Genomic DNA, 27,580 nt, shown 5'->3' on the forward strand with positions numbered 1-27,580 from the left:
TCTGGTTCCTGTTCTGGAGTGGCATGGGCCACACCCCCAATCCTGGGATGGCATATGTGCCTCCCTGCTCTCAGATGGAAAGCTGCGCTCAGAATCAGACCTTGTGTATGCTTGTTGGGGGCTGGCACTGTGCCCAGGCCCTGTCGGCCCCGACCACTGCAGCTAAGTAAGCTCTAGCCTTGGGGCTTCCTTCCCCTTGCTGCCCAAGGGCCATGGGTATAGAATCTCTGGGGCTGGCCGGCTGGAAACAAAAAAGCTTGACCCCACGGCCATCGTGCTCTGCCACAAGGCCATGGTTACAGTGGCCTGAAAGGCCTTGGACTTGTAACGGCAGCAGCAGCATCATTACTTGCATCCAATGGGGTGAGGGCCCCACCGCATAGCTGCTATCCTGACCCACGCACCAAGGATGCTTTCAAAGACTGGGGACCTTGGCCAAGGTCCCAAGGGCCAGCAAAGCCATCCTAAGGGCAACATTATCTCCCCTTTTCCTAGGACTCCACAGACCCAAAGCTCCCCAAGGCCACAGCAGCACACAGCTTTGCCTTCCCATATCCACTGTCAGCACCATTCCACAGCTGGCCATGCGCCCTGCCACTCTCCCTCTCACAGCCACCATCTTGGTGAAGGAGGCCTCATCCCTTCTTTGCTCAGGCCCCTCAACACTCGTGCCCCACGGGGAGTCATCCAGGGGCAAGGTCTGGGGGCCAGTTACCAAGCAGGCATGTGGTGGGGAGCACATCACTACATGTGGGGCTGGCCATGTCACCATGGCAAGTGGTGGCCCTGTGACTGGCACTGGGGAGTTCTGTGCTCGCTCTGAGCCCATCTGCTTGGCTAGGCAGCTGACCCCGCACCCAGTCAGTCCCTGCTCTGGAGCGTGGCACCGCCTCCTGAGCCTGGTGCTCTGATAAATGACCCTGGTTTGATTGATGATCCTTGATGGCTCCAGGAGGACAAGCCAGGTACTGTCCCCCACCCCAGGACACCCACAAAGCTCTGCAGACAGCCGGTGCTTGCTGCCCATCAGTTTGCAAGCGTCCCCGTCCCCTCAAAGACTCCATGCAGTGCGCCGACTGTGCACCTGCTGGGTGTGGCCACTAGGGTCTCCGGAACGGAGGCGGCCAGGTCTGACTAGTGAGGTCTGCGGGTGATGGCCTCTGGTTACCTCAGGAGGGGAGCCGCCCCCACCATCATCAGGACTATAGTTAATATTGGGCTGAGGGGTGGGGAAGCGAGCACAGAACATTTTACCCAGCAGAACCTCCGGCGGGGTCCCCCACTGTTTCCCCAGCTGGAAAGGGGGTTGGGGTGGGTGGAAGCCGGCAGACTGCTGTCCCAGCCAACTGCTGCTCGCGGGGACACCCCCACGTGGACAACCTCTGGCGGGTACCCCCTGCCCAGTCCGTGCAGAAAGCCCCCTCCCCGCCCCGCCCTACCTGCTGCCCTCCGTGTCGCGCCCCGCACCCCGCCCACCGCCGCCGCCGCCGCAGCAGCAGCAGCAGCAGCCCGAATCCGCCACCGGAAGCGCCCGCCGGCTCCCCGCAGCGCAGCCGCCATCGCAGCTGTCGCCGCGCGGGGCCTCCTAGGCGCTCGGGGCTGTCCGCCGCACTGCCTGCGCGCCGGCTCGGGGCGGGTCCTGCAGACGAAGGACGCCGCCGCCGAGGGCAAGGTGAGAGCGCCGGCGGACCGCGGCGACCCGGCCTAGGGTGGGGTCTCCGGACCCGGGGCGGATGTGATCAGGGGTGCGGATCTCGGGACCTGCGGCGGATCTGATCCGGGGTGCGGATCTCGGGACCTGCGGCGGATCTGATCCGGGGTGCGGGTCTCGGGACCTGCGGTGGATCTGATCCGGAGTGCGGGTCTCCCGACCTGGGGCGGATCTGATCCAGGGTGGGGGACCTGGGAATCTGTCCTAGGAGCTCCGGAAGCGGGGTGGCAAATTAGAAACCATGTGAAAGGATCCGACCTTGCGTGGGAGTCTCTGGACAGAAAAGAAGGGGCTGGGATACCAGACTGGGTTGAAGGAGTGGAAGATCTGTATTGGAGTGTGAAGATCCGACTTGGGGATGGGGTTCCAGACAAAGATAGGGGATCCAGCCTCCTGTGGGGATCCATACACTAAGGTGGGGGCTGTCTCCTGGGGAGGGCTTTGACTCCATGGGCTTTCGGGGTCAGAGCCTGACTCACCAAGGAAGGGTCACACTTGGTCTTTGAGCAGGGGTCATACCCTCGGGTTTGGGAGAATTGTGGGCATCCAGGCCCTGAGGAGCTCAGTGATCTTTCCAGGGGGAAACTTGTGGAACCTTCAGGCTTCTCCTTTCAGAGGAATGGCTGCCACCCCAGAAAGGAAGCGACCAGAGCCCAGCGCCCCACAGGACTGGGTCCAGCTGGTGTGGCCTCAACTTCAAGTGAGAAAGATTGAGAAAGAGGAAGTTACCCCCAGAACGGACCTGACATAACAAACAGCCTTTCAGATTATAAGAGTCAGGGAATTTTCTTGACCTATTGCCTGGGGCTAACTTTCCAGACTGCCTGCTGCCTCCCAACTCCCACAAGCCCTCCTTGGAGAGTAGTGCCAGGCCTCGTGGGGAGAGGGTTGCCATAGATGAACACAGCTGGATGGTAGTTACCACAGTAAGGACAGATTTTATTCAGTAGCCAAGGATAGTAGGGGAAAGAACTGAGCTCCATTTGGATTTGTTCAGAGGCACTTTTAAAGGAAGAGTAAGTGTGTGGGGGATGGGAATGATTGAGTCAGGAAAATGAGAAAATACTAAAGTGGGAAAAAAGCAGTTTGTCATTGTGACTCCCTTTTGGATATGCTAAGTGTTGCTTATGGAAGTTAGGCTTCTCTGCTTTGCCTGAAGTTGGGAGATGGAGCCCTATCCTCAGGTGTTGGCTGAAAGTCCTTTCTTTTGGAACCCTTGAGTTCTCTGTCACACACCTTAAGGAGACCAAGGTCATCCCAAGGATGCAGCCTTGAGCTGTTAGACACTATTTAGTGTTTGTTGAAGTCTTCATAGGCCAAGGTTGAGACCTAATTGAGAGTTCTGAAGGCTCAGAGGAGCTTGGATAGAGTTCGGTCAAGGAGAGAGTCTGCGGCAGGTCCCCCTCTGTTGAAGGAAAGAAGAGATGTTCTGTCTGCTGACTAACAGAAACCTGTTTTCCATTTGATCACCTTTTGTGGAGCCAACTGTTGGGGCTTAGTAGTAGAGGATATTTGCAGGATGATTCCAGTGATCAGGCTTGAATGAGGGACATTTCTGTGGAAACAGAAAGAAAAGCAAAGATGAATGGTCGGAGCTGAATGTAAACCTGGTTTTTGAGCCCTACAGGTGGCCAGTTGGGACAAGTTTAGACATTGATGTGTAAACATTTCTAGATTATGGAGTAAGATCGCTTCTCGGCCTTTTGGCTAAGATCAAGTGTAGATTATGGAGTGAGGACAAATTCAGTGAATTTCCCAGTTTGTAGTTTGAGTATTTGTGGTGACAGTATAGATATCAATGTCACAGTCAAGGTTATGGACAGAGCAGAACATGGGAGATGTGGGAGTTCCCATGGACTGGGAGGGGCCCATGCAGCCGCAGCTCTAGGAACGAAGGCAGGCACACACCATTTGTTGCGGTGATGAGCTCTTTGAGGGGCATGTCAAGCTGTCTGCATGCTTCAGCATGAGGGGCTTTTCAGATCCTGGAGGAAAAAGGGTGACAGCAAGATAACCAGTGTCCCAGGAAGGGTCTGGGTAGTCAGGTTTTAGTTCTCAGTGATGCCAAGTCAGGAGGGAAGGAGGAAAAGTTGGAAACATCGACTTGGAGAGTTGTAGCCAGATACTGAAGGAAACTAGAGGACCTGAGGGTTTGGTGAGGGCCCGTAAAATGTGTAATATGGGAGGATGGCAGTCCCAGTCCCCTCAAACACAATAAATAGGATTAAAATCTGATAGCCCACAAGGGTGTATTATTTTTCCCCATTGAGACATAACATTTCCCTTAGAGCCATCTCCCTTTTTGATCAAAGATAATCAAAGGAAGGGGTGCCTGGGTGGTTCAGTTAAGTGTCTGACTCTTGATTTTGTCCCACGTTGTGATCTCCGGGTTGATTGGGCTCCATACCTAGTGGGGAGTCTGCTTCTCTCTCTCCCCCAACTTCCTCTGTCTCCAACACGACTCGGGTGCTCCCGCACACACACTCTCTCTCAAATAAATAAGTAATTCTTTTTTTTTTTTTTAATATAGTCAAAGGGAGGTTATTCTTGTTTTACAAAATAATTCTGGTCTCATTAAATGTGGCCTGATTTTTTACATAAGTACAACAAAAAAGGCAATTGACCTCATAGGCCTTGTTAAGTTTGCTTTGTGGAACTTTTCATGGGGAATCTCAGATTGGAATTTTAAAAGCCTGTCAAGGCTAGGAAGCCAAAGCAAGAACTTGCCATTAGACTTCACCTATAGATTTGGGTGATTTCCTCTCTTCTCAAGCTCCCCCAAATATCTTAGGGTTCCTGGGTCTGCCAGGAAGTGACCTTCCTTACTCACTTGTAAGGCTGGGAATTTCTAAGCCAAATACCAGGCTGGTTTTTTCCAGAGGGCTTTGTGAGTGTTGCTCCTTATAAAGTTGACTGCAGCTCCTCAAAACCTTCTGGTCATCTGATACCATGCATCATTTTCAAACATGATGTTCCCTGGTTGTGGCTCAGTGGGTTGAGCCGCTGCCTTCAGCTCGGGTCGTGATCTCGGGGTCCTGGGATCGAGTCCCGCATCGGGCTCTCTGCTCAGTGGGGGGCCTGCTTCCTCCTCTCTCTCTCTCTCTGCCTGCCTCTCTGCCTACTTGTGATCTCTCTCTGTCAAATAAATAATAAAATCTTTAAAAAAAAATTATGTCCTATTGCAAAGAGGACAGATTTTTATTGAACCTATGCAGATAACTATATTGCCATGAAAATAAGAATACTCAACAATAGATTCCAATTTTTGGAGGAATCAAGCAGGGAGAAGAAGATAAATGCTTCAATTTTGTTTACGAAAATATAACTTGCTAGAGTGGGATGATTCAGAGATAGCTTAATAGAAAAAAGAAAAGGTGTTTTTTGTTTTGTTTTGTTTTGTTTTTTTATACCCGGAAAATAGAACACTAACGAGCCAAGAATATTCCAGATGAAAGCCATATAAACTTAAAATCATCTTTTATCAGTTCATCCAGTTCCATTTAGTTGATTCTTGCCTAGTTTCACAAGCCCACTGGTTTCTGCACTAGAGTTCTGGAGCTCCTTACTCAGTCCCATGGGATGATCTCAGAGGCAAGGCCACCAGAAGTCTGTCCCAGGGACCTGTCATAGTCCTTTCCATGGGTCTCGGAGACAGTCTCTTTCTGTTGAAGATGAAGCACTCTGGCCTATAGCTGATTGCAGATGCTTTTGGAGAAGAATTTCTCCAAACAGAAACTATCTGTGGGTGACAAAGACTTAAAATGACCTGGGGTTAAAAATTTGCTGGGAGTCCCTTTTAAAAACAACACAACTGACAAAGAAAGTTGGTTGTTTCTGTAGCATACATGCCATTTAAAGTATTAACTGGAATGGTGATGATAACATTGTACCAGAATATTTCATAGTCACTGAGGGCTCTCACAAATGTATAGGAACTTTATGTAAATTATGACATCCTTATATCAAATAACATCTACTCACAAAACTCTTGGAAGGTTAAGCAGCATGTCTTAATTTGACAATGACTTTCATTAAATCCAACGTGTTAGTAAAACTACTTAGTTTTAGGGGCGCCTGAGTGGCTTAGTTGGTTTAAGTGTCTGTCTTCAGCTCGGGTAATGATCCTGGGGTCCTGGGATCAAGCCCTGCATTAGGCTCCCTACTTTACAGGGAGCCTGTTTCTCTCTCTCCCTCTGCCACTCCCCTGCTTGAGCTCTCCCTCTCAAATAAATTTTTAAAAATATTAAAAAATAAATAAATAAAATATTAAAACTACTTAGTTTAACTCTTCTCTTTTATAAGGTAAAAGAACAAACCCTTTGAGATCTTCTAGAGGCCCTCTGGGAAATCCCAAAGCCAGTTTGAAGTCAAGAAAATAAATTCATGGAGCTCCTGGATGGCTCAGTGGGTTAAGCCTCTGCCTTCAGCTCAGGTCATGATCCCAGGGTCCTGGGATCAAGCCCCACATCGGGCTCTCTGCTCAGTGGGGAGCCTGCTTCCCCCTCTCTCTCTCCGCCTGCCTCTCTGCCTGCTTGTGATCTCTGTCAAATAAATAAAATCTTAAAAAAAAAGAAAGAAAGAAAAGAAAAGAATTTCATTTAGGATTTGTTTTGGGGAAGACAGAGTTGTCAAAAATATCTAAAGGTGTGAATGCTTGGCTAAATAGGATCCCAGTTGACTGTGAAACAATTTTTTGGTTATTTACATAACCTAAACGACAATAAAAGAATTCATAAATAAATATAAGTGATAACATGATTGTTTAAAAAAACAAAGTTGGATTTTTTGGCACTGAGAAGACTAGATTCTCTTATGTAATCAAGAACACAGTAATAACAACATGAAACACAGGAAATTATTTTGATAGGAGAGAATCTTTGTTTCCACAAAAGGAAAAGGTTGGTAAAGATTACCCAAAAGGTAAAGAAAAACCTTTCATGATCTCTTGTTATAAGCAGACCACTAATCCAAGAAATTGTGTTGCTTGAGCAGAGAGAAAACCAAATTCTAGTTTTACATTAGTATTTTACTGATGGTAAAGGTCATTTCAAAAACTTTGTATACAAACCCATTTAATCTTAGCCAGCTTTGACCTACAACTTCCTATATCCATTCAGATTCTTGTTCTATACCTTCCCTTTTTTGAAAATGTAACTCTAGAATAAAATTGCTTTCCTCCTTTCCTTACCAAAAACAAATCCTACATTCTTTGCATACTTTTCATGTGAAACACATGGTATTTTCCTCAAATTCTTTGTATACAAAGTTGTCTCCCTTCACTCTTATTGTTTGTAGTAGTTTTATTTTCATATACTGATTATAAATTTTAGCCATTTGCAACCTTTATTTTATAGAGAAAACTAGGATAAATGATTATGAATCATCAGTCATACACCAGCATTCTGTAACAGATCAGCAAGTTTTATGAATATGCCAAGTTATAATCTATAGAGGTATATACTCTGAATAGTACAAATACATTTTTTTAAAAGATTTTATTTATTTGACAGAGAGAGAGACAGCCAGGGAGGGAACACAAGTGGGGGGAGTGGGAGAGGGAGAAGCAGGCTTCCCGCCAGGCAGGGAGCTAGACACAGAACCCTGGGATCATGACCTGAGCCTAAGGCAGACACTTAAGGACTGAGCCACTCAGGCATTGCACAAATACATTTTTTAAAGATTTTATGTATTTATTTGAGATAGAGAGCAAGAGACAGCACATGCAGGGGGAGGGGCAGAGAAGAGGGAGAAGCAAGCTCCCTGCCCTATTGGGGGCGAGGTGCTCTGGGAGCGGGGTGCTCGGTCCCAGGACCTCAGGATCACAACCTGAGCCGAAGGCAGATACTTAAGCAACTGAGTCACCCAGGCGCCCTAAAACTTAAACTATAATTAATAATGACTGTTTCAGCACTTTATCTTATGTAGAAATCATTTACATATTCAATGAATATCTGTTATTTGACTTAACTTGGCATAACTCTAAGGTACCAAGTTACCAGAAGTGTCTTTGGAGACAGTTTTTAGAAGCAGATATGTATATACAAATATATTTTAAGTAATCTCTACCCTCAACATGGGGCTCGAACTCACGACCCTAAGATCAAGAGTCACATGCTCTACTGACTGAGCCAGCCAGGCACTCCGAGGCAGATATATTATAAAACACGAAGATTGTTGAGGGGTGTGCTTCAGTGGCTTGGCTGGGTGACCCGCTCTTGATTTCAGCTCAGGTCATAATCTCAGAGTCATGGAATCGGCCCTGCATTGGGCTCCTGGCACCATGGGGAGTCTGCTTGAGGTTCTTTCCCTCTCTCTCTCTCTCTGCCTCTCCTCACCCTTGTGCTCACTCTCTCTCTCAAATAAGTAAATAAATCTTTAAGTAAAGAATAGGAACTCAGGGATGCCTGGGTGGCTCAGTGGTTAAAGCCTCTGCCTTTAGCTCTGGTCACGATCCCAGAGCCCCGCATTGTTCTCTCTGCTCAGCAGGGAGCCTGCTTCCTCCTCTCTCTCTGCCTGCCTCTCTGCCTCCTTGTGATTTCTCTCTGTCAAATAAATAAATAAATAAATCTTTTTTAAAAAAAAGAAAAGTGGGGCGCCTGGGTGGCTCAGTGGTTTAAGCCGCTGCCTTCGGCTCAGGTCATGATCTCAGGGTCCTGGGATCGGGTCCCGCATCGGGCTCTCTGCTCGGCAGGGAGCCTGCTTCCTCCTCTCTCTCTCTGCCTGTCTCTCCATCTACTTGTGATTTCTCTCTGTCAAATAAATAAATAAAATCTTAAAAAAAAAAAAAAAAAAAGAAAAGAATAGGAACTCAGTTTGATGAAAATCAGATTTATCATATGTGCAATCTTAAACATTGAATAGATAAAATATTAGCTTATTTGACTAAGAAGCCAAAGTAGAATAAAAATGTATGTTTATATTACATTTAATGTCGATAACACTGAAGATATACCTGTTTCATTAAATCAATAATATTAAGTTAGTCTTATTTACCAGAGATTACCCAAATTATGTAAACCTGAAAAACAGTTGAGTTGATTCTTCTATTTCTGGGAGTTTGGGGAAGATTTAATTTATTTAAGTGCTTATTTTTCTTTAAGCCAATTAGATAAAGCTAGAACTACTTCAAGGGATTTTTTTTTTTTAAGATTTTTTATTTATTAATTTGACAGACAGAGATCACAAGTAGGCAGAGAGGCAGGCAGAAAGGAGGAAGCAGGCTCCCTGCGGAGCCAAGAACCTGACGCGGGGCTCGATCCCAGGACCCCGGGACCATGACCCGAGCGGAAGGCAGAGGCTCCAACCCACTGAGTCACCCAGGTGCCCCTTTAAGGGATCTTATAAATGAATTTGGTGATACCATCTGGAGGTAGAGAAATGCTATACAGACACACACACACACACACACCCATGCATCATACATAAATAAACATACAAACTGATGTAAATGGAGATCTTATGTTTTTCATTTAAAACTTTTAGCTATGGGCGCCTGGGTGGTTCACTTGGTTAAGCGACTGCCTTCGGCTCAGGTCATGATCCCGGAGTCCCGGTATCGAGTCCCACATCGGGCTCCCGGCTCTGCTGGGAATCTGCTTCTCCCTCTGACCTTTCTCCTCTTCATGCTCTCTCTCTCTCAAATAAGTAAATACATAAAATCTTTAAAAAAATAAATAAAACTTTGAGCCATGCATCAGGCATAAATACGATTCTATAAAACTCACTAGTTTACGTAAGAATTGGACCTTGTCTTTGTTTCATTTGATATTTTTATCTGGATTGTGTTTCTAGCAGACAGAACCGGTTAGTTACCTGTTCAACGTGAGGGCTAAAGCTTTTCACCAGTCTTCACGGAGGAGGCCTTTAAGATCTTTTTGCCCTGATATATAATCTTATGGAGGCCATGGACTAAATGTCTGTTTCTAGTTAGCTTTTTTGTTTTCTTTTTCAACCTCAGGTGGGTACTTTTGGGGGTTCCTGAGTTCTTTGAGAGCTCCCAATGGACAGGGGGTTCTTTGTGGCAGTGATTATGGGAGCTAAAGGGCTGGAAGTGAGGGGAAGGTCTGGCAGGCGGGACAGGAAGGAGGAGGTAGGGGCTTCCAGGGGTCAGATCAGAGGATGCAAGGGAGCTGGAGAGAGAACAAAAGGCAGAACAGGAGGAAGAAGGAGTAGAGGGGATGAAAGGGAGAGGTCTCAGGAGCCACTCTGGGGAGATCTGCAGTTTCCCATGAATGCCACTGAGGTTCCAAATTATCCTTAGCGAAGTTATGCTGATCAGAAAGGAAGCGGACCGAATTAGCACCATGGTGACACACTGTCAGCAGGGGTGTGAGAAGGGGGTTTCAGTCAACGGAGAAGCTCCTTGTGGGAAGAGCTGGATCAACCAGAGAGACAAAGAGGCCTCCCCAGCAGCCAGGAAGTACTTCCAGCCCCAGAGCTGCTGTTTAGAAGCCTGGCCTCTCGCCCAGCCTCTGAGAGTATATTCAGAATCATGAAACTGAGACCTGCCGTCACTGCCATAGTGGATGTTTGTCAGGAGCACTGGATCGGGAGTCAGAACCACCACCAGATGCCCTAAATGAGCGGCAGACCGGAGACGGAACAAAAGGCAGCCATCCAGCGTGCGAGGAGTAAGATGGGGAGTCCGCATTCAGTGTACACAGGGGCAGGGCTGGAAGCAGGCAGCTGCTCAGGTTTTGCTGAAACTGCCCGTGCACTGCCAGAACTCTCGCAGTACCCAGGCAGCGCGGTATCTTGGGCTTTGTCCTAGACGGCTGGCCAGTGGGGCAGGTAGCCAACCATCCCACCCTGGCAGGCATCTTCTGGCCCACTCCACCCCCATCTTTTCTGTTCTCCCCACAAGGATCCTGGCCAGCCTGCCTGTTTTTGCCCCCAGAATGTTCTGTGCACTCTGAGGCCTGGCCCCCATTTAGAGCCAAGACAGCTGGCCCTGTTTCTAGTGCATGAGTCTATTGACCAGAAGAGGGGCTGGGCCTAGGGTGGGGGTCCTCCAAGAAGCAGGGGCTGAGACAGTGTCAGATGTGACTGGGGGAGCTGGGCTGCTTGGCGCTGTAGCTCTGGGTCAGGGAGGGGCCTGAGTTCCTTCTGGCCTGGGCTTTTCTTCTGTTGCTCCTGCAGCCTCAGATACAAGCACAAGCATCCTGGCCCTCCCTAGTGTCCAGAACGAGCGTGGGCAGAGAGACCTGCTCTTCAGAAGGAGGTGATGGCAGTGTGGGCCTAACAGCAGATTCAGAGCCTCACAAAGGGACCAAAAGTTCTAGTGCACTTTCGCGGGTTTTTTTAAATGAGCCTAGGAACGATGTCATACCATTGATTCATCATTTTATAGAACTCTAAGAGTCTCGGTAATTTATCCACCGACGGTTGCTTGCAAGGTATTTATGAAAAACATTTGCATTTCCTTTAGAGAAAAAAAGAGTGTCATCTAGGATACATTACATGCGTAAAAAGATCACTGACCAGCTGACAAAATGGTAGGCCATCTGGCTACGATGCAGAGACAGACAGAAGCACCCCCGAGCTGGCCATCCTGCAGGGCTGGAGTTTAAGAGCGGAGTGGACAAGGGAGGGGCAGACTTAGCGGGGAGTGGAGCCCCCACACCCCCACACGCACACACTGGGGGTGCAGGTCTCAGTGAAATTGTGCTGTGTGTCAGGCTGTATGTGGGGAAGCACTTTGGTCACAAAGGATCATGAAACTGAAGGTCCTGGGACCAATGGCTCTGGGTGTTAAGGGCCCATCCGCCTATCCTTAACCTTGGTTCAAGGGTGGCTGGGGGTCTTGGCCCAGCTGCCAAGCATCTTGCTTGCCCCCTTTGGGTCTGGAGGATGATAAACGGTAATCAGAGTTGATGGAAGCTACAGTTTCATAGTTGCTGGGGGAATACTGAAGGACCAGCTTATGATAAGGAGGGTTTGGGGCTGGGTGTTATTTTTGCTGTGTGGGGAGAGAGGTCTGTGGAGAGGTGGATGCTGGCTGAGGTGGATGCTGGCTGTACACTGTAGGCCTGTTGGAAGGAAGCAGACGGGGCGGGCAGACTCTGCTGAGACAGGAAGGCCCCTTCCCCTGCCTCCAAGAAGGACCATGAATGTGGAGGCAGGTGTCCAAGCTGTACCCGTCCTCCAGCTGCCCCCCTAGGGCCAATCAGCAGGGTTAGAGCAAGAGATGCCTGAGTGCCCTGGATCCCCCAGGGAGATAGGAGCAGCACTTGATTTTCTGGATCCTGCTTCCTTATGGGGAATGGCATGTCCCTTTTCCATTTTTAGAACAGGAAGGGCCAGAAACAGGGTTGTCCATTTTGTTTGTTTGTTTCCCAGTGTTCTTTTTCCTACAGTAAAACACACTTAAGTTATGGGGCGCCTGGCTGGCTCAGTCGATGGAGCAGGCAACTCTTCATCTTGGGGTTTGTAAGTTCAAACCCCACATGGGGTATAGAGATTACTTAAAAATAAAATCTTAAAAAAAATACTTAAGCTAAAATTTGCCATTTTAGACATTTCAGTGTTACAGGCGTACAATTCAGTGGTATTAAATACAGCGTCGTGTAACCATTGTGACTATTTCCAGAACTTTCTCATCATCCCCCAAACAAACACCATACCCATTCAGGAGTAATTCCCTGTCCCCTCCACCTGCCTCCAGCAACTTCTGTTCTACTTTCGTTCTCTGTGGATTTGCCTGCCCTACAAAGTTCAAAGAATTGAACTATATGTATCTATATCTATATTTTTATCATATACTATATATTTATATTTATTTATATATTTATATTATATATATATTTTTATCATATAGTATCTATCTATATCTATATTTTTTTTACATACCATAACATCTTCCACGGTTCATCTAAGTGGTAGCATGAATCAGTGTTTCATTCATGTTAGTGACGAAGTGCGATTCATCCTGGGGACGCAACACGCCCCTTCTTCTGTGGATAGACAGGCTTTTTGCCCCGTTTGACTGTTAAGAATAATGCCACGGGGAACATCGGGGCACTGGTTTCGGTTCAAATCCCTGCTTCCAATTCTTTGGAGTGTGCACCCAGGAGTGGAATTGCTGGTCATAGGTTAGTTCTATATTTAACTTTTTGAGAAACCACCAAACTGCTTTCCACAGCAGCTGCACCGTTTCTCACTGCTGTCAGCAGCCCACAAGGGTTCCGGTTTTCCCACATTATCGTCAACATTTGCTATTTAACATTTACCAATATTTTTGGGAAATGAGCCACCTTAATGGGTGTAAAGTGGTATATCGGGTGGTTTCAGTTTGCATTTCCATAATGACTAATGATGTTGGGCATCTTTCCACATGCGTATTATTGGTCATTTGTAGATCTTTGGAGAAATGTCCTTTGCCCATTTTCTCATTGGGTTGTTTGTCTTTTTGTTGTTGCAAAATAGGAATTCTATATATAATCAAGACCACCCCCTTTTTTTGAGAGAGAGAGAGAGAGACCATGTGGCACAAGCAGGGGGAGGGGCAGAGAGAGAGAAAATTCCAAACAGACTGCCCTCTGAGCATAGAGCCCCACATGGGGCTCTATCCCACGACCCTGAGATCATGACCTAAGTGGAAACCAAGAGTCAGATGCTTAACTGACTGAGCCATCCAGGTGCCCCTATATATTTAAGATATTAAACCCTTATCAGATGTATGATTTGCAAATATCTTCTCCCATTCTGTGGGTTTTCCTTTCGTTCTTTTGATAATGTCCTTTGATGATTTTAATTTTAATGAAATTCAATTTATTTTTCTTTTGTTGCCTGTGCTTTTGGTGTCATGTGTAAGAATCCATTGCCAAATTCAAGGTCATGAAGATTTACTATGTTTTCTTCTAAGAGTTTTAATAGTTTTAGCTCTGAAAATCAAGGCTTTGATCCATTTTTAGTTCCTTTTTGTATGTGGTGTGTGAGAGTCCAACTTAATTTTTTTTGCATGTGGAAATTTGTCCCCAAGCCATTTTTTTTTAAAGATTTTTTATTTATTTATTTGACAGAGAGAGACCACAAGTAGGCAGAGAGGCAGGCAGAGAGAGAAAGAGAAGGAAGCAGGCTCCCTGCTGAGCAGAGAGCCCGATGCGGGACTCGATCCCAGGACCCTGAGATCATGACCTGAGCCGAAGGCAGCGGCTTTACCCACTGAGCCACTCAGGTGCCCCGTCCCCAAGCCATTTATTAGAGAAACTATTCTTTCCTCTTGAGTGGTTCTGGCACTCTTGTTAAAAAAATCATTTGATCATAGACATGGGGGTTTATTTCTGGCCTCTTCGTTCTGTTCTGTTCTGTTGGTTTATATGTTTACCTTAGGCTAGTACCACACTGTTTTATTTACTGTAGCTTTGTGGTAGTTTTGAAATCAGGAAGTAGGAGTCCTTCGACTTTGTTCTCTCTCCAAGTATTGTGGCTCTTTGAATTTGAAATGACCTTTTGGAGGACTTTTCTACTCCTACAAAAGATGACATTGCAGTTTTGATAGGAATTGCACTGTATCTGTAGATGACTTTCATATTGACATCTTAACAATATCAAATCTTCCAGTCCATGAACATGGGATGTCTTTCCATTAATTTGTGTCTCCCTTTATTTCTTTCATGCTCTCATGATACTAAATGTATCATCTGTGGAAGCCTTATAAAGGCCTAGCCTCTTCGTCCAAACCCTGAAGTCCGTGCGCAGCTTCTCCCTGCACTGCTACCCTGAGGTCAACAGCCACGAGAGATAGGAGACCCAGGATCCTGCACCGAAGCTTTGCCTCCAGCCCTCGATGTGGTCAAGAAGCCATGTTTGAGACGGTGCTCGGCGAGCCACTTAAAAACTTTCCCTTATGGCTTGTTTTGAACCTATACAGAACAGACAGGATCTGAGAGTGCTGCTTGGCTTCCGTGCTCTGGCCTCCTGGCCCTGCGTTGAGTTTCCTTTATCCTCCCGATGATTCCCCCTCCCCCCAGAGTGGTTTAAAGTCCCAGCATTGCCCTTTCTGTTCGCATATCTGTTAGGTAACCAGGACTCAGAGCCAAAGCAGAGCCTTCCCCCAGGTTGCAGCCCTCCCTGTGCCCTCTTGTAAGCCCCGAGGCACACAGTGCTGTGCAGTTATAAACAGACAGACCTAGAGATTAGCGATTTATAAGCCAGGTTTTTAACACAAGGCAAGTATTACAGAGATTGAAATTTATAGTTTATGACTCTAGAGTCCTTCAAGTAATGGGATACCTAAGTAAAATATTACTTCTCATTTTTGATATTTTGATTATTTTCAACATTTACTGCATATTTTTTTTAAATGCAGAGAATAAAACAGTGGTGCATTGTAGCATCACCCAAACAGTGCTATGAGTAATAATGGTAATGACAAATAAAGCAACACAGATGTGTGGTTAGGAAATCCTGAGCAGTAGAAAGTTCTAGCTCCTTCAGGCTGCAGGGGCCTCCCCTCACTGTTTCCTGTTGGCTGTCCACTGAAAGATACTCTACCCTTATCCACTGCATCCTCCCCTGCCTCACTCCGTGTTTTCCCCTCACCAGCCCCCTGGGTCACGGTGCATGCTGCCTCTCAGTGGGCCCTTGCCCAGCCAGGGTGGGCCCCAGAGCTATGGCAGACAAGACTCCTGAGGTGTACTCTTTCTGGCACAGTGGGGCCAAGGCGCACACCCTGCACAGGGACACTGCCTCTGGTGCTGAGACCTGCCACATCCGCTCAGGACTTCAGGCCTTCTGCTATTGTCTGTTTCCCTGGGGTCCCAGGCTGACATCTCCCTACCTCTTTGGGGCCTTCAGCTGAGGATGGAAGGGTGAAGCGCTGCCCTAGGGGGCAAGGCTGGCCTAGAGGAAGAGGCCCAGATATCTGGACCCAGGTCATTTTCAGGTTATGGTTTCCATTAGTGATATCTAAAGGCAAAAGAATCCTGCACCAATTTTCTCTGCTTTGCTGCTGAGCTCAGAGAAGGAGTGCACACACCCACCCTTCAGCACGGAGGGCAGGAGGCGGCTGGGAGAGCGGCTCGGAAAGTCAGGGTGGCCCCTGGGAGCAGAAGAGCAAGTGTGGGCTGAGGGTTGGGGCCCCTTATGACTGCACTCCGACCCGTTGATAAAGTGTTCCGTGTCCGTAGACCACAATGCCTAAAGCACCAGAATCTGAGTGTCCATATTCACCTGGGGCAGAGCCTCAGTTTCCCACTCCACTGCCCTGTTCCCCAAACCACCCACCATCTCCTCATGGTCCCGCGTGGTGGGCCCTCAGCGTTCCTCCAGCGCTCTTCCCACCAAGGCCCTCAGCCTGCCTGCTCTCCTGGATGTGCCTTTCCAAAACAGAGCCTCTAGGCTGCATGGCTGCATGGCTGCTGGGGTTCCATGGCCCTTCCTTGTGAGTCACCTGTGAGCGACAATTGGCCCCAACCGAAGCCTCCCATGTTCTTCTTTATTTTTTCCTTTCCCATTTTATAAGGTGTCTGGCCTGAACTCTGGCCATCTGCCCAGAATATTGTGAAGTCTGCTCCATGCCCGCCAAGAGCCCAGGGCTGAGGGGCTCAATCTTGCTGGTGTCTCTAGGGGCCCTGTCTGGGTGGATCCCTAGCTACCTGAAAGGGGCTTGCCAGGCAGACGTGGTGCCATCCCCATGGTTGTCTGCTATAGCTGGCGGGTCCCCTTTACCTATGGTGCAGGCGGCAGGTCTGGCCTTCACCGGGGACAGATGTAGTCCCCGTGGTTGTCTGCTATAGCTGGCGGGTCCCCTTTACCTATGGTGCAGGCGGCAGGTCTGGCCTTCACCGGGGACAGATGTAGCGAGGGTGGCTGTCCCCAGGGGGAGTGGCTAGTGGGTCTCTGCCTCCTGTGCCTGGCCTGGGGACTGCCTGTGTTCTTACCTGGAAATTCACTTAAAGGGCCGCAGACTTCCGGTATGAGGACCCAAGAACGCTATACGCAGATGGGGCCTGCCCTGTGCCCACCTCCATCAGGGCTGTCTGGGAGAGTATGGGGGAAGGAGGGCTGTGACTAGCAGGTCCCCAGGAAGGAGGGCCAGACCCAGCACCTGCCCTGTGTACCCGAGGGAGCAGCCCCAGGGGACTGCCTCAGACAAGAGGTCTACCTTCCCCCAGCACTGAGATGAGCTGGGCCACTGGGACACATGGCTAAGCTCTTGAAGGCCCCCATCAGCAATGGGGGACAATAGCAGCACCCCCAAACTGAGGAGAGGGTGGGTAAGCCAGGAGGGGCAGGTCTGCACTAATGCCGAGGGGCTGTGAGCCCCCAAGCCTGCTACGGGGCTTCCTGGCAGGCTGCAAAGCACAGAAACCCACTGCCCTACGCCCCGGCTCTCTTTCCTCCCCCTTCTCTCCCCTCCTCCTCACCCCACCCTATCCCTGCCCTGTCTCAGATGCCGGAGGCCCCACCCCTGCTGTTGGCAGCCTTCTCATTGGGCCTGGTGCTGCTGGTGCTTCTCTGCCTGCGACGACGACGCTGGGGCTTGGGCAAACTCCTTATCTGCTGGAACGAGTTGGTCCTGCAGCCCCTCTACAACCTCTTCATGGGCGACACCAAGGAGCAGCGCATCCTGCGTCATGTGCTGCAACACGCAGTGGCTGGGGACCCGCAAAGTGTGCTAGAGGCCATCGATACCTATTGCTCGCAAAAGGAGTGGGCTATGAACGTGGGTGACAAGAAAGGTGAGTAGTCTAGCCGGCAGGTAGCAGGCACGGGAAAGGGGACCTGGAGGGGGCAGCCTGGCCCTGGAAAGGGGAGGTCTGTTGTTGCTGTGTTTCTGGGCGTTGGGGTGGGGGATTGCCTGGAGCCCTGGATGTCCCTGGAGCTGCTCATCCAGCTCCTCCCCGGCCAGGGGCAAAGGCTGTGCAAAGACCCCTGACGGCCACATCACTGTCCTCGTGAGAAGGGACAGCATTCAATAAACTGCCCAGGACCCTTCCTTGCCACAGAGCAGGTCAGCCCACATTCGTCGGTAGGCCTGACCCTGGCATGCCTTCTGATGGAGCTGGGTGGTGGTGCACGGCAGCCGGTGGGCTCCTAGCTGGCCCTGCTGGGCATGAGGGCATGTACAGAGCTCCTTGGACTCTGCTCGGCCCTGGGGCCCCAGTTCCACCTCCTGATCTTTGGACTCCAGGCTGGGGCACAGGCCTGTGCTGTGCTGCACCCCTGGGAGTTGGGCCCTGGGGACAGATAGGATAGCCATTGTCCAGTCCCCTTGGAGACTCTGACAGTGTCCAGCCCAGGAGGTCAGGATGCAGCCCGTGGGCATGGTGGCGTGAGGGCTTCCGCAGACGGCAGCTCTGGGTTAGGATGAGCTGGGGTCCGGAACCAGGCAAAAGAGAGGGACCAGCTTGTGCTGAGACCCAGAGGCCAAAGGGACCAGCATGTGCTGAGACCCAGAGGCCCAAGGAACTCTGGAAGCTCTGAGGGTGCATTTAGTGCGATGGTAGGGGGGTGGTGACAGTGGGGGTGGGGAAGCAATCATTGGTAGGGGCCGATGCTCTGTCTGGAAGGAGCAGGTCTGGGACCAGGAGTGGGTCATCTCCTCCCGCTGTGCTCACCCTTCCCTCTACCCCACAGGCCAGATCTTGGATGCAGTGGTGCAGGAGCAGTGCCCATCAGTGCTGCTGGAGCTGGGCGCCTACTGCGGCTACTCGGCCGTGCGCATGGCCCGCCTGCTAGAGCCCGGGGCCCGCCTGCTCACCATTGAGCTCAACCCTGACTACGCTGCCATCACCCAGCAGATGCTGGACTTCGCGGGCCTGCAGGACAGGGTTTGTGGCCGCCCCGGGGCGTAGAGTACAGACACCCAGGTGCCAGGGGCTGGGTGCAAGGGGGAAGGGAAGTGCCTGGGTCACCCCAGCGTAGTTCTTTCATCCTGTCACACGTGGCCTTGTGCTGCCTCCCAAGCCAGGTTTCCCAGAAACCCCGCAGAGGAAACTCCCAAGGTGCAGAGTGGGGACTTGTCTCCCCAGAACCCCAAAGAAGACTGGTGATGACCCTCAAGCTGGTGTCCAGGCAGAGCCGTCTGTGAGGACAGATACTGACAGAGTGCTGTTCCAGGTCACCATTGTGGTCGGGGCATCCCAGGATGTCATCCCCCAGCTGAAGAAGAAATACGACGTGGACACACTAGACATGGTCTTCCTCGACCACTGGAAGGACCGGTACCTGCCGGACACGCGGCTCCTGGAGGTGAGTTGTGCAGCTACCTGACCCACATGGGCCTCATTGCTGGCTGCTGGTGCAGGGGCAGCCCTGGCTGGCCCCAGCAGCAGAGGTGATTTGGGCAGGGAGTGTGGAGGGCCAGAGGGTGGCATGGAGATGGGAGGAGGGGGGTTCTAGGCAGAAGGAGTTGGCCAAGCCCGCTAGGTAGCCTAGGCTGGGTGACAGGGAGGGGTGAGCACCAATGGGGCATCTCCTGGCTGTTTGCCCCTGAGGCTCCTTATGGTGCATTCCTCTCCACCCCTCGGTCCCTGTCCTCACACCCCATCCTGTCCCAGCCCTCAGTGCTGCTGTTTGGCTAGCCCCAAGTGGTGACCAGAGAGACTGCCCTGTCCCCACGTGGGGCACAGGGTGGGCCCTTCGTGAGCCGATGCACAGAACTTATATCGATGATTACTACCTTCCCCTACCTGGGAGGTCAAGGTCACACTTACTGGCTCCTTGGCCTTCCACCGGGGGCTTGGAAGTTTTGCCCCACCCTGGCCTACCCCTCCTGGCGGTCAGCATGGAGTGATTCCGTTTGTCCCGTGTTTACCCACCTCAGTTCCCCATGGGCTGGCCACTCTGCCTTGTGCAGTGGGACTATGAATGGGGGGATGCCTGGCCACCGGAGCTGTGGCTAGCAGTTGGCCAGGACCTTGCGTCCGGTGGATCTAGTCCCGACGTGGAAACCCAGGAGCCTGGACATGGCAGGAGGGAACCTGCTCTGACCTGGGGTCTAGGAGCGTACAGGATATCATGGGGATGGGCTGACCTAGGGCAGTAAGTCAGAGCCACATGTAGAGGCCTTGAACCGCACACACTGAGGGGAACATGCGGGGTTTTAAGCAGGTGAGGACAAGGTCAGATTTGTCACCAGGAAAGGTCTCCATTGGGTGCCTGGAGGGTGGGGAGGGATGGCCATAGAGGGTGGTACAGAGACCTGGTAAGTCCACCGAGGTGCCGAGCTCTGAGAGTGGAGGGGGACAGGGGACTGGCCACCTGCTGAGACAAGTGGTCAGTGTGGGTGATGGCAAGGGGACCCTTGGGCCAGGAGCCAGGCAGCTATGTGTGGAGCATGGCTGGCTGGGGGAGGGCCCAGCCTCAGGCTGGGCAAAGGCCAGCCAGCCAACCCAGCTGGGCCTGCACAGGGAGGGAGGGATTTCAGCAGCTCTGGTGTATGTGATCATTGTGGGGCCTGCATTTATAGGAAAGTAGCAAATATTGCCGTTTAGTCACTAGGAAACTGATAGTTTTCTCAGTGCTGCTTGTTCAAAGCTGGTAATTATCTCAAAAGAAAAGAAGTCACGAATTGGGAATGGCTGTGCTTTTTTAAAATACACATTCTTTAGCCCTGCAGCTGGGCTCTGCCAGCCCTTGGCTTTTGCCCTGTCAGCCCGGCTCTGCAGCAGCCCAGCTGTCCCTCTCTCTTGGCTGGTCTTGGAGGCCGGCAAGGGCAGATGGCAAATTGAAATCAGATGGCTTCTCTGAGGAGTCCTCAGTGCCGCATCTCACGGGCTCTCCACGGGGCTGCTCGGGTGTCCTCACAACCCCCATGTGGGGTCAGGGGGTGGAAACAGAAGGGGCAACAGTGGAGCTGTGGTCTCGGAAGGCATACACCGCCACTTCTGCCTCCTTCCCTTTGTTAGAAGTGAGTCACTGAGCCCAGCGCACTCCCAGTGGAAAAGGAACTGTGGACACAGTTTAAAACCATTATCCAGTACAGGCAGGGGTTGGCACGAGGTTTGCTCAGACTGGGTAGGCTTCTGGGCAGAGTTCTCCAGAGGGTCTGTGTCCTCTGTTGGGAGGCATGTGATGCCTAGGGAAAGGCAGGATAGGTGCTGCCTTTTTCTTCCTGCTGTCTCCAGCTTCCTCAAGGGTGGGTAGGGCCCAGCACCCTACAAACGTGCCCAGAGCTGCTTTCTTTCATTCCTTCTTTCCTGGTCAACTCACTGGTTTTTAGGGTCTGATGACTTTCAGGCCACTGACTGACCCATCTTGAGCTCCTGCTCACCTTGTCCGCTTCTGGCTAGAGACCTAAGCCACCTTTCCGGGGCCTGGGCCAGAGCCGCCTCCTCTGGGACAGCTCTCCATTCTAGAGCTTTCTAGGCAAGACTGCTAGGGAGCTTTCTTTTTATATGAGGAAATGCTCCATGATTCACAGTGGTACTTTCTGTTCCATTCTGGCTCATGGCTTGTCCCTAGCCTCCCTGATCTCACAGCTCTGTTTCCCACTCTCGCTGGAGGATCCTCGGCTTCCCCCACACAGCCCACAGGCTGGAAGTGACCATGGCCTCCAGGAGCACTGAGACACTTGTAAGACTCTGTGCTAGGGCACATCCCTGGAGAGGTGCAGAGTTAAAGCCCGTGTTTTTAAACCACTTAGAGATGTTCCATTTCATGTGGTCCTATTGGCAATTTGAGACATGCCTGTGGGGTCACTCTGATTTTGCTTTTGATGTCTCAGATTGCTTATTATTTTTCTTTTAACTTTTATGATCATGTGAAAAAGCAGCTCTGCACTTCCAAAATTAAATCTAGGACAAGGCAACTGGGGTGACCAACTGCCCTGGGCTTCCCCTCTCCCACAGGCAAGCATTTCCTCCCAAGCTTTCTTTCTGTTGTTTCCTATAAGCCCTGTCCCCAGCGCTCCTCCCTGGCCGTGTCCAGCTGGTCCTTCTTTCTGCAGAGCTCCCAGGCCCAGATGCTGGTAGAGGGGTGTCTCACCTGCCAGACTTTGGGAATGTCCAGATCAAACCCCTGTGGGTGGTGAGGTCTACCCTGCCACTGCCCCCATCCTTGCAGAGTCACCCTGGTCGGGCTGTTGGGGATCTCCAGCGATGGCGCACAGCGGTAGCCAATACACTGGGCACTAGGCAGCTCACCTGGAAAAGCCCCATGTTCCTGGCACCCGGTGACCGAAGGACCCACTGGCCTGGAGTCGGGCCCGTGGCCTGAATCCTGGTTCTATTGTCTCTTCCCACTTATTCCTCTGGCTAGCATCCCTGAACAACTGTGTGGCTGCCACATGCTGTTCTAGGGGCAGGGACACAGGACCTAATGGGGAGCGAGTTTCCCTCCCAGAGCCATATTCTGGAGGCAGGACTTGTGCGCAGCTGCCAGGGAGGAGATGGAAGGCAGTGGGGAGAGGAGTGTGGCCCCAGGAGCTGGAGCAGGGCTGACTCCAGGCCAGGCACAGGCCAGTGTACGGACCCACCCTCTAGCCAAGAGCACTTACCCTCCCAGTTTGGGACTGGCTTGCTGGGTCCCTATCACCCTCACCCCTTCCCACCATCTTTCCCCTGCAGGAGTGTGGCCTGCTACGGAAGGGGACAGTGTTGCTGGCTGACAACGTCATCTGCCCAGGAACACCAGAATTCCTGGCATACGTGCGTGGGAACAGACACTTTGAGTGCACACACTTCCCTTCATACCTGGAGTACTCAAAGGCAATAGATGGCCTAGAGAAGGCTGTCTACCTTGGTCCGGGCACCCCAACACAGCCATGACCACCCACCCTGCTCCTGGATCCCTTGCTAAGCCTGCTTATGAAAGGCACCAGGGATGTGCTCCTGCCAAGCCACTTTTGTGGTTCTGGGGTCAAATGTACGACACTTGAGGCTTCTGAGCCACAAGCCTGCTGGCCCTGGCCCCTCTATAGAGGGCAACTCTGGGCTGTCACTCCCGGTCTGCCCCAAGTGCAGCCAGCTCACCATACACATTCACTGCAATAAATCTGTAAAGTATGTTTGTGAGTACCAGATCAGGACGGGTGGTGCCTGTGACAGTGTCACTCCCACCAGCATTTCAATCAATAGGGTTTCTTACGCGGATGGGTCTTCAGGCATCAACTTTGCAGTAGACCCTTGAAGTAGGAACATTTGGAAACCAATGGACTGTGCACTCGTAGTCTGTTCTTGAGGTTTGCTGTCACCAGGTGGCAGCAATGCCTCAGTAATGGCACCGTGCCTAACAACTCACACCCACTTGTGATTCCTGGATTCTTTGACTTCATTTTTAAGAATGAAATGCAACTTCTTTACTAAAATCAGCTATTAACAATCTTGTATACCGGTATCATGTTTAAAAGATGCTAAAAGAGGAATTAAAATTTTAAATATTTACATAGATCAACATAGTGCTTCTTTTTAACTGCTTCCCCGCTCCTTCTTTCCTGTAGTGCTCTCCTTCACTGGATGCTAATGCTGGCCTGGGATATGGGGCTGGGGGGGCAGCTTATGTGGTCAGGCTGAGGTTACCCGCTGCATCCCCAGGGGGATGTCAGCAGGCTGAGGTGAGCCCCCATCTGGAGACTTGTCCTGGGAAACTGGAACACAGCAGTTGGTCAGCCTGCCTGTCCATCTCTGACCAAGCAGGCACTAGGGAATGGTGGACGTGGGGTCCCCGCCACAGTGCAGGGTGTGAGCTCTCTGGCACCTGGCCCCTTGGGGTCCCTATGTGGCACAAGTAGAAGCAACTCTCCCAGCCGACGTGGCATTGTTTATGGAAGACAGGACCCGGGTCAGCTCTGGTGCTTCCACAGCTGCCCAGTGAGCAAGGGAGATAGAATTGCTTTTCATCTCCCCAAATCCACAGCTGCCCAAATCCCCGGTCCCAACGTTGGCCTTTTGGCCCCAAGGCCCCCTAGCTACCTCAGAGGCTCCCCAGGGACCCCCCCACCCAATTCTGGCTGAGCCCACCTGTGTGCAGACCAGCCTCTGGGCAGGACACCACCATGGGACTTGGGGCCCAGCCAACCACCCAGAAGCAAGTCTTCTTCTGTGTGTGTGCAGAAAGGAGATCACAGTGGACCTGGGAGGACTTGTGAAGAACTCCCCCCCCACCCCGGAGCCAGGGAGCTGAGCCCCCTCGGGATGTAGCACATGGACACCCATGCCCCACCTGGCAAGCAGGGAAGGGCAAGCAGCTGGTGGCAAGAGATCTGAGCCGCAGGAAATAGGAAGTTCCTTTGTTGCTTTTTTTAATTTTTAAATTTTCTTACAAAAATTTAGGTGTTTACCAATACAGTCTTATTTTGGTTTCATTTTTAATGCTTTTTGTCAGTGTTTTTCTTCTGTGTTTAAGTCCCGAACAGCAGGCACTAGGCAGCAGTTCCCCATTGCTGCCGAAGGTCAGTCCCAGAGCTGTGACTTGGGGCTCCAGCAGACAGGGCTCAGCATCCACGGCCAGGCCAGAGCCGCTCAGGGAAGCTCCTGCTACACTGGGGTGCCATGGAGCCAAGGGCAGGGTGGGGGGCAAGCACAGCCTGACCCCCATCTTGCTACCTCCAAAGCCTCTCTGTATGGGCTAGCACCACCCCCTCCCCACCATGGTCTGCCTGCCATGCAGGGTGGGACACAGCCCAGCAGATCCCGTCTACCTTCCAGAGTCAAACTCCTTCTCTGAGCCCCCTCCTCCCTTCCCCACTGTCTGCTCTCAGGGCCCGCCGCCAGGCTCCTCTGGGGCCCTGCACACACAGGAGCACAGGCTCCTACACCACCAGCCCCAGAGCAAAGCCAGGTGCCTTGTCCTGCCGCTTCCCTGGGCCCCACCCTGGCAGCTCCACTGGCTTTCTTTCTCTCTCTCACTCGCACACAGCACCATGTCAGTAAACAGCTAACTCAGCCTAGGGAGTTAGGAGGGAGGGAACGAGGGGCAGGAAGGGAGGCATGTCCAGAATTTCCGGCCCTGGCTCCTGGGTGAGAGGCGCTGCCAACCCCTGCCGCCAGGGGGCTCCAAGCTCCACAGCAGGTTCTGTGAGGGCCAGCCCTGGAGTTCCCTTCTTCCCATGATCAGATCCCTAAGAACAAAGGGCTACGCTGGAGACCTAAGGAGGGAGAGGGGAAGGTTAAGCAGGGTGGCCCGGGGGCGGGGCACGGGGGGTGCTGGGCGGACCCATCCACAGGCTAGGCCAATGGAAGTGAGGACAAAGGCAGCTGCTGTAGGTGGCGGAGGCTGACCTCGAGAATCTCACTATCAGGGCCAATCCGACTTGCTGGTCATTGGGGGGCACTGAGCTTGGGCATTTAAATGTGGGGGCCCTGTTCCTGCTCTGGACCCATATGACACAGTGCCTGAGCCAGCACTGCATGCCCGGGGGGCATGACCATCTCAAACCCCAGCCTGTCCCAGAGATGGGCATTTGAGCCTGCTGAGCTTGAAGCCAGAGTCCCACCAGGGAGCACCAAGGGACAGAACATGCAGCCAGCAGAGATTAACGAGAAGCCCCTTCCCAGAGCACAGGAAACAGCTGAATGGAAAACCAGACGAGAGAACGTACCAGGCATGCAACTAGACCCAGGAGTCAACGGGCTGAGGCTTAGCGTCCCCCACGGCGTCCACCAGCCTGACTGCGGGCCTGCTGGGCCCAGGAGGAACCTTCCTGCTGGGGTCGGGCTGCAGCAGACCAGTGCGCAGTGGGCAGGCGGGCATTAGAGGCAGAACAAAGCAGGTTAGTCAGCGCTGACGGGTGGGGGCTGGGCTGCTGAGTGGGCGAGGCCAGAGCCAGGGTGCACACAATGGGGGAGCTGAGCTAGTGTGGCCCACATAGATACACACTGATGTGTAGACACACATAAGGCCTGTGCCCAAAGCCAAGAGACTGTCACAGACCAGGTTAACAGGAGCTTCCCTGTAGGCAGGACAACGATGGGCCCTCCCCCAACCCTCCTCCCCACACCACACAAGCAGAGGAGGGTGAAGACATGCTTGCTCAGACTCTCCTGGCCCTTGTGCTTCTTTGAGGCAGGGCCCTCTGTCCCGTGCCCCTGCTGTCCCAGTGTGTGTGAGCTTTAAACCACCTGCACCCAGAGACTAATTCTGATAGTAAAGTTTCTGAGGCTGGGGGTGGGGGGTAGTCCCCCAGGCTCTGTCTCCCAGCCCAGCTGCCCTGCAGGTGAGCCCCATCCCAGTGAATCAGGTGGCCTAAACTCAGCACCTTCAGCACCTAGCCAGGGCCCCTCTCAGGCATGCCCTGGGTACCTGCCCACAGCCACTTACTTTCAACGGTTCCTTCTCAGAGGCTTCCCCTGCAGGGTCACTACCTCGAGCCCTCCGCTCCCTCCGGTCCACAGTGGAGTATCCGTCTTGGGGTGGGGACAGGAGAGGAACTCAGGGGCAGGCATCACAGAAGCAGCTCTCCCTCTCAGCCCAGGCACAGGGGGCCCCTGGGACAGGGTGCACTGGGAGATAACCCCTACCTGCTCCAACACTGTGCTGGAGACTTGAGCCAGGTCGGTTCATGGTGGCTCAGAACCCTCCAGCCCCCTTCAGCTGACAGACCAAAGACCTTGGCTGGGCACAGACCCCTCCTTTGGCTACCCACTGCCCCGCCCCCAGCAACACCCCTAAATCAAATCTCTTTTCCAACCAGCACCTCCCTGGTAGGCTTTCCCAGCACCAAACACACAAGGCAAAACCACCTGGCCCATTTCAGAGCCTCCACTCCCCTCTGCCACCCACTGCCCCCCACCACAGGAAACAAGCAGCTCCATATCGGCACTCACCTGGGCCAAGTGCCTCCATGGGGATCACGTCCCGGCTGCCTGGCTTCTCACCATCTGCAAAGCACAAGCCAGGTGGCTGGCTGGTTCCAAGAACCAGTGGGGACACCAGGACAGACAAACCCACAGCAGGGATGGCTTCTGTGACCTTGGGTATCCTTTGTCACTAACATCTTAGCACCATTCTGCCGGTCCTCTGCCACGGACATACTCCCTCCCTCATCAATGTGGGCACCATGGGTGTAGAGGTTGTAGGAGGCTGCAAGCCAGGAAAGGGGCCCTCCCACCCCTCACCTGCCTCCTCACAGTCAATGCACTTAGGTGGAAGAGCATTTCTTATAACTCAGATACAGTTTTCCACGCCCTGACCCCATACTCACCAAAGCTCTTGTCCACCAGTGGCAGGGTGCTGTCATCAAAGCCTCCAGGACTCGGTGCTCCTTTGGGTCCCTTAGCAGTAGCAGTGGCTGACTAGGAGTGGGCAGGGGCACAAAACAGACAGGGTGTGGGGTCAGAGGCACTCCTGTGGGGGACCTAACCTGGAGAAGTGGAGGAGGAAAAGAGAAGCCAGGCAGGCCGCACCTGGAAGCGTGCCTTTGTCCAGCCATCCTTCTGTAGGGCACCGCGCAGCTCCTTGTAGCTCCACACAGTCTGCAGCACGTGGGAGGCGGCCTTCGCTTCGCGCACCGATTGGCTGCGGCCAGGCCCAGGGCGGGGTCAGCACTTGGTCCGTCCCGCCCTCCCCACCGGCCCCGCCCTCCCCCGGCCCCCTCTCCAGGCTGCACCCTCATCCACCTGGCAGCGCCAAGTGCTACCAGCGCTGGCACCCCTCGGGCCTGTAGCAGTGAGCGCGCATTGTCCAGGCTGTCGGACACGATCTCATGGATGGTGTTGAGCACGGCCACCACCGTGTCCTCCTCCAGGCGGGCACCCGGTCGTGGCGGAGTCTGTGCATTGCGCACGTTCCGCACCAGCTCCACCATGGCGTAGCTCCCTGAAGGGCAGGGGCCGTTGTCAGGACACACCTCTGCCCACCCCAGCAGGGAGGAGTGGGATCCACCAGGAGAGCGCTCAGGGAGCTGCAAAGTCACCCACTGTGCACAGGGGCTAGGCCTTGAGACTATTTGGGAAGACCTGAGCTCCAGCGGCTGGGATGGAATGA

The 27,580-nt window shown here is 52.2% G+C and overlaps 3 protein-coding genes across 17 annotated transcripts in view; 1 reads left to right on the forward strand and 2 right to left on the reverse strand.

The window, feature by feature from the left end:
• TXNRD2 (thioredoxin reductase 2) overlaps positions 1 to 1,651 on the reverse strand; it is a 49,687-nt gene extending 48,036 nt beyond the window's left edge. The window contains exon 1 of the mRNA XM_059409101.1: positions 1,440 to 1,651. Coding sequence (XP_059265084.1) covers positions 1,440 to 1,560 — 121 coding nt within the window. The 5' untranslated portion in view covers positions 1,561 to 1,651. The remainder of the gene's footprint in view (positions 1 to 1,439) is intronic.
• Positions 1,587 to 23,046, forward strand: COMT (catechol-O-methyltransferase). Its single transcript, XM_059409102.1, has 5 exons — positions 1,587 to 1,672; positions 17,106 to 17,394; positions 18,293 to 18,486; positions 18,776 to 18,907; positions 22,225 to 23,046. The coding sequence occupies exons 2-5, from the start codon at positions 17,106 to 17,108 to the stop codon at positions 22,423 to 22,425; spliced, it is 816 nt and encodes a 271-aa protein (XP_059265085.1). The 5' UTR covers positions 1,587 to 1,672; the 3' UTR covers positions 22,426 to 23,046.
• The window catches only part of ARVCF (ARVCF delta catenin family member), a 76,631-nt gene continuing 50,767 nt past the window's right edge, over positions 1,717 to 27,580 (reverse strand). For 7 of the 15 annotated variants that reach the window (XM_059409095.1, XM_059409085.1, XM_059409083.1 and 4 more), the window contains 6 exons: positions 27,214 to 27,412; positions 27,001 to 27,112; positions 26,799 to 26,889; positions 26,422 to 26,475; positions 25,916 to 26,001; positions 23,971 to 24,716 (listed from right to left, as the gene is read on the reverse strand). In XM_059409095.1, the coding sequence (XP_059265078.1) occupies positions 24,543 to 24,716; positions 25,916 to 26,001; positions 26,422 to 26,475; positions 26,799 to 26,889; positions 27,001 to 27,112; positions 27,214 to 27,412 (716 nt within the window). In that variant the 3' untranslated portion in view covers positions 23,971 to 24,542. Of the gene's footprint in view, positions 3,267 to 23,970; positions 24,744 to 25,196; positions 25,313 to 25,915; positions 26,002 to 26,421; positions 26,476 to 26,798; positions 26,890 to 27,000; positions 27,113 to 27,213; positions 27,413 to 27,580 lie in introns of those variants that run through there. The other 8 variants (XM_059409090.1, XM_059409089.1, XM_059409086.1 and 5 more) reach the window with 4 other exon arrangements.

This window comes from Mustela nigripes, chromosome 8 (genome assembly GCF_022355385.1).
Source record: "Mustela nigripes isolate SB6536 chromosome 8, MUSNIG.SB6536, whole genome shotgun sequence".
NCBI classification, from domain to species: domain Eukaryota; kingdom Metazoa; phylum Chordata; class Mammalia; order Carnivora; family Mustelidae; genus Mustela; species Mustela nigripes.

Excerpts from the sequence above, each read along its gene's own strand:
- COMT (XM_059409102.1), top strand. The coding sequence starts at position 17,106 with ATGCCGGAGGCCCCACCCCTGCTGTTGGCAGCCTTCTCATTGGGCCTG. Across the intron at positions 17,395-18,292 it reads GAACGTGGGTGACAAGAAAG|GCCAGATCTTGGATGCAGTG; the intron begins GTGAGTAGTCTA and ends TCTACCCCACAG. Across the intron at positions 18,487-18,775 it reads TCGCGGGCCTGCAGGACAGG|GTCACCATTGTGGTCGGGGC; the intron begins GTTTGTGGCCGC and ends GTGCTGTTCCAG.